Source organism: Tasmannia lanceolata, unplaced genomic scaffold (assembly GCF_043159265.1).
Source record: "Tasmannia lanceolata isolate RefF3 unplaced genomic scaffold, GAP_Taslan_0.1 ptg000019l, whole genome shotgun sequence".
NCBI classification, from domain to species: domain Eukaryota; kingdom Viridiplantae; phylum Streptophyta; class Magnoliopsida; order Canellales; family Winteraceae; genus Tasmannia; species Tasmannia lanceolata.
Genome location: NW_027518696.1, coordinates 26,069,248 through 26,075,312, shown reverse-complemented (window position 1 = coordinate 26,075,312; position 6,065 = coordinate 26,069,248). Strand labels below are relative to the sequence as shown.

At 41.6% G+C, this 6,065-nt stretch overlaps 1 protein-coding gene across 1 annotated transcript; it reads left to right on the top strand.

Annotated features, from left to right (window-relative positions):
* Positions 1-2,907: 2,907 nt before the first annotated feature.
* On the top strand, positions 2,908-3,465 carry LOC143852452 (uncharacterized). Its single transcript, XM_077361836.1, has 2 exons — positions 2,908-3,000; positions 3,115-3,465. The coding sequence occupies exons 1-2, from the start codon at positions 2,908-2,910 to the stop codon at positions 3,463-3,465; spliced, it is 444 nt and encodes a 147-aa protein (XP_077217951.1).
* The last annotated feature ends 2,600 nt before the right edge of the window (positions 3,466-6,065 follow it).

Below are 6,065 nucleotides of genomic sequence, written 5' to 3'. Positions count from 1 at the left end.
TTATCGTCCTTTGTTCCTACGCTTAATGAACATTCCAGATGAATTCATGGACTCCTTCATAAAAGGTTAAGAAGTGTCCATGCAACAGATGATCGACACTTACCCTCCTATTGGACATATTGGCGATGTTGATATTCAAAAGGCCTGACGTCGCGCTTTGAGATTCTGCTCTTTTATAGGTTCATCACTGTCCAGCCTTCTCAGGATGTCCTGCCTTACTCCAAGGGTGATTGTGTCACAAGCTAAAGATTGCAGCTCTTGTCCACTTTGATCATACGTTGTACACCTTTAGCGAGTGGCGTCAGGATGTTTCCTTTGATCACAAAAATGATTGGGTCGTCTGGTTAAATTCTTGCCAACAAGATCAGATTCGTTGGCAAATTTTTGGGATTAAAGAAGCTGTCTTCAACACTGGAGAGGCCAACTACGTTCGCCTTCTTGGTATAAAAAAGACTTCCTTCTATGTTCCTGCCAAGATTTTGCGTCAGTATGGAAGGGAGCAATCTACCATGCCTCCCATTTGTCATGTCTATCCGCCTGAGGATCTCAAGCCCAAGATTGTCAGAGCCGTTTCATCTACTTGTGCTGCCAAAATCATCAAACCTTTAAAGCAGTCAGTTGAAGAAGATTATTGTCTGAAGAAAAAGTCTAGAAAGAATGTTTAGTCTCCTGTTTAATCCTATCAGTTTATCTTTGATTTAATAAGAGTGAACCATGTACTCAAGCTTTAATGATTGATCAATAAAATTCATCTCTCTCTCATTATCTTTGTCTATATGTGTATCATTATCCATTTTCTTCTGTGATTTTAAAATATGTCTTTCAAATATTTCAGGAAATTAACACCATAGCTAAGCCTACTACTCCTTGGGTTCGGATTTCTTCACGGTTGGAGAGGAAATCTGTCTCTCACCACCTTCGGTGAGAACCCCGCCATCTCCTTCTTTCTCATCCTCATCCTCACCAATGGCAGAAAACCATGATAATCCTCCGCCAGTTACCGTTACCGATACTCTCTCCTTAATTCTCCAGCAACTTCAAGAGCTCAAAGAGGAGAACCGAGCTATCAAGGCCCAGCTTTCCAAGAAGTCGGGGCCATTGTCTTCCAATTCTAAAGATAAAGGGCCTGTGCACCATACAGCTACTTCAGCAGCACCTGCCCACCCAGGGTTCATCCTTATCCCTGATAAAACCGAAGAAGAGTTGGAAAAAGAACAGTACAACGAGGATCACAGTAAGCCTTTTCAGTCCACGGTTGATAAGACGGTTATGGAGAAATTAGAAAGTCTTACCAGGAAAGTTCAAGACATTCAGCTTCAAGACCAAGGTGGTTTCAACCCAAGTGATCTTACATTGTTCCCCGAAATTCGTCTCCCTGGCAATTTTCGAATGCCGGATTTCGATAAATATGACGGCGTTGGTTGTCCCGTCACTCACTTGCAGATGTTTACCATCATGTGTCAGCCTCAAGGCTTATCTCCTGAGCAAATGGCCAAACTGTTCCCCGTTTCGCTCACTAAAGTTGCTAGGAGATGGTTCATGGTCCTAGACAAAACTCGTTATAGGCCATGGAAGGACATTGGTGAACAATTCATCAAGCAGTTCAAATATGATGATGGGACGAAGATCACTAGAAAGGATTTGGAGAGAACCAAGCAAGACTCAAATGAATCTTTTTAACTTTTGTAAAAAGATGGAGGAAACTAGCAGCGCAAATGATGGAGCGCCCTACTGAAGAAGTGCAAGTGCAAATAATTATGAAGAATAATTCCTCCCAACTCTAGTATCACATGTCTCTACAATATTACCCGGATTTCAAACATTTCATCGTGGCGGGCACCCAAATAGAGGAGGTTATGGCTCAAGGTATATTCAACCGTAGTAATCCAAACACCAAGGATTTCAAAAGGTCTCCCCCAGCCTAAGTTAGAAATATTTCTCGTTCCAATGCTCAGTCATCTAGGTCCTAAGAACCTCTAGTTATGGACTATGCCCAACCCATGGCTGCACCTCGACAACGAACCCATGTAGAATTTACCCCTCTTCCTCTTCCACCTTCAGAGGTACTTGAACAGTGTCTTGCCTCAGGTCGCATAACCCTACCCGCCATCCGGCCTCCCCCCAATCCTCTACCGGTAAATTGGAGAGCTGACCAATATACCGAGACCACTGTGAGTACCACAGGGGTCCCGGTCATCTTACTGACAACTGCATTGCCTTGAAATTTAGAATTCAGAAACTTATTGATGAGAAAGGCATTGCATTCCAGCCAAGACCCAATACTGCGAATATCACCGGAATTCAGGACATTTGACAGAGAAGTGCTTAGCCTTAAAGCATGCTATTCAGAACATGATAGAAAAGGGAGATTTGACCGTTGAACAGCCAAATACCACTCAAAACCCTCTCCCAAATAATCATGTTGTCCCTCCACCTGCCACCAATGCTATTTTTCTTGATGGACCTTTTCTTGACCCTTCGGCCCTCATTTGTGCCATAACATCTGATAAACCCTATGTATTAAGGTTGAATGATGAGGAGATCAAAGAGTTGAAAAAGGAGAAGCCTTATGTCCTTTCCCTAACTGATGGTGACTTTGTAGAGTCTTCATCTCGACCATATGTTCTCCGTTATGAAGATGTTGAGAAAGAGAACAAAACCCCATATGTTCTGAAAATAGAGGATGATGATTTGTTGTTCCTCAATGACCAGTGTGATGAGCTTCGTCACGTTACCAGGGGTGGTCGTGTATTCAAACCTCCAGAGCTGAGTGTAGAAAATCCGGTAGAGGTTATGAGAAATGCAGAAAATTAGAGACAAGGTAAGGAAAATTCAGAGGAAGAAGATGAGAGCTTACTAAAGCAGTTGAAGAAGACCCAGACGAATATTTATGTATGGGGTCTGCTCATGGCTTCATCAAAGCATAGAAAGTTAGTTCTTCGAGAGCCTAATGCAGCTCAAGTCTCTGTTGATACCACTCTGGATGAGTTGGTGATCCTGGTTGCAATGGCTAGGGCATCAAGGGCCTTATCTTTTACTGATGAAGACCTGCCTCCTGAGGGTTGAGATCACACTAAACCTCTCAAGATTACAGTGATATGTAATAAAAAGAAGGTTCTAGAGGTATTAGTAGACAATGGGTCCGCTCTGAATGTTTGTCCATTGAGTACTGCAACTACCCTTGGATTTGGGCTAGAGAATTTTGTCCTTTCTGAGCAAGGCATTTTAGCCTATGATGGAACTCGTCGCGATGTCATCGGGACTTTGGTCACAAAAATCCAAATAGGAGGAAAAGAGTTTGAAATAGAATTCCAAGTTCTTGACATTAAAGCTTCTTTCCTATTGTTGCTCGGTCGCCCATGGTTGCACAAGGTTGGGGTTGTACCTTCCACGCTGCATCAGAAGTTGAAGTTTATTCGAAACAATAGGGTGGTCACAGTCAAATCTGCCCTAATTTGGAGATAGGGCAGATTTCTCAGGAGTTGATTGTTGGCAAGGTAGGGGATGTAAGTTTGACTGGGTTTTCGTTGGAGGTGACTGCTATCACCCTGGAAGAAGTGATGAATGAAGAAATCTTTTTCTTAAGGAGCACAAATTCTAAAGTACTCAAAATGATCCGTTTGCAGGGCTACATCCTGGTGCTGGACTAGGAAAATACCATCAGGGTTTAACTGAATTGCCGTTTTTCACACTTTTAATGGTTTGTTCGGACTGGGGTACAAGCCTACTAAGACAGAGATCAGAGAAATGAAGCGATACATGCTAAAATGGGCAGAATGCCGCCGAAGAGGTTTAGACCTTCCCATGGGACCATTTGACTTGACAATGAATGGGCATTTCCGTAAGGAAGGAGCGGACACCCCATTCTGTGGTTTTACAAAGTCTTGGATTGATGAGTTGACCGGACAAAGGCTCCCTGGATTTGAAATTTTCTTTGATCTCAAGTTAGCTGATGAAGCAGTGGGCTTACAGACTACAGAGACAAAGATTGAATGGGCAGATGTTTTAGGGTCTGAACTTTTGAACTCATTCTTTGAAGAAGGGTCACAGACTGTGGCCGTCATTGACAGGAGTGCAATAATTCTGAACCCGACACACCCTATCACCTCGGCTGAGGGAGCCTTGACTAACTGGACCTCCCAAGCCATACCTCAGGTTACCCTTCAGTATATTTCTCCAAAAGAGTCAGTCGTTCGTAAGTATGTGTTAGTCTCAGAGCCTGATTCTGAGCCTTTTTCTTTTAACGATTCTTTTGATGCAGGTACTATAGAGGTCGAGTTAGCTCCTACAGTTGAGGATGAGTCATCTACCTTTGCTGCCGAGTCGGAGTATCAATCATCTGTTGAGTCTGATAAGGTGTGTATACATAGTGCATTTGAGTCTTCTGATGTTGATGTTTCTTCTGAGTCTGTACATATTGTTCACGAGTCCAATGTAATGCCTGATGTGGGCTATTCATCATCTGATGTATTCAATTCTTCTTTCAATGAAATAAAGGACTCTTTTGTGTATCCTGTCTCTACTTCTATTTCTACTGAATCTACTTTAAAATCTGATAATACTAATGATAATCAAGACTCCCCCTCTGACGAGAATGCTGAAGAAACTCCCCTTGAAATCAAACATATGATTCAACAGGAGGAGAGTCGCCGAGCAAAACTACTCGAAGAGGAAGTTGAAACCGTGAATATCGGTGATGAATCCTTGATTCGAAAAATAAGGATTGGCAAAACTTTATCTCCCGAGGAGCGTGATGAATTAACCACCTTGCTAAAAGAGTTCAAAGTGGTATTTGCTTGGTCTTATGATGATGTGCCAGGATTGAGTGAAGATATTATTCAACATCGATTACCTTTAATTCCTGGCATTAAGCCAAAGAAGTAAAAACTTTGAAAACTCAAAACAGAATGGGAGTTGAAAGTCTATGAGGAAGTGAAGAAATTGCTAGAAGTTAAATTCATCCAAGTGGTGGAATATCCTGAGTGGCTGGCTAACAGTACCGGTGCCCAAGAAGGACGAAAAAGTTCGGATGTGTGTGGATTTTCGGGATTTAAACAAGGCAAGTTCTAAGGATGATTTTCCATTGCCGAACATTAATCTCCTAGTGGATAATACAACTGGACATGCTCTTTTATCTTTTACGGATGGGTTTTTCGGGTACAATCAGATTAAGATGGCACCCAAGGATATGATAAAGACAACATTTACTACTCATTGGGGGACATACTGCTACAGAGTCATGCCGTTTGGTTTAAAAAAAGCTGGTGCTACCAATCAGAAAGCTGCAACTACTCTTATTTATGATATGATTCACAAAGAAGTCGAAGTACATGTAGACAACATGATCGTTAAGGCAAAGACTCGACCAGAGAATACAGTTGCCTTGAGAAAATTCTTTGAGAGAATCAGGAAATATCAGCTTCGCCTAAATCCAAACAAGTGTGTAATTGGAGTTACATCAGGAAAACTCCAAGGATTCATGGTGAGTGAAAGAGGAATTGAGGTGGATCCTCAAAAGATTAAAGCTATTCAAGAAATGGAATCACCAAAAATAGAAAAGCAGATCCTAGGTTTCCTTGGAAAAGTTCAGTATTTGAGAAGGTTCATATCTCAGTTGATAATGACATGTGAACTGATTTTTAAGCTTTTGAATAAGAATTCCTATAAGAAATGGAATGATGAATGTCAGGAAGCTTTTGAGAACGTAAAGCAGTGTTTATCTTTGCCTCCTGTTTTATCACCTGTCATTCCAGGCCAGCCATTGTTGTTATACTTGTCAATTACAGACACTGCAATGGGTTGTATGCTTGCTCAAAAAGATCCAGAGTCTAAGCGGGAAAAGCCCATTTATTACATCAGTAAAAAGATGCTAGAATATGAAATAAGGTATTCGATTTTGGAAGAAACATGTCTAGCATTAGTTTGGGCAACCCAAAGGCTTAGACATTATTTGTTATCGAACAAAGTAAACTTGCTTTCACGGATGGATCCGTTGAAGTACTTGTTTAAGAAACCCACTCTAACTGGAAGAACCGCAAGGTGGTTATTACTGTTATCTGAGTTTG

Coding starts and splice junctions, on each gene's coding strand:
- LOC143852452 (XM_077361836.1), top strand. CDS start 2,908: ATGGCTTCATCAAAGCATAGAAAGTTAGTTCTTCGAGAGCCTAATGCA. Junction 3,001..3,114: donor TGGATGAGTTGGTGATCCTG/GTTGCAATGGCT, acceptor AATAAAAAGAAG/GTTCTAGAGGTATTAGTAGA.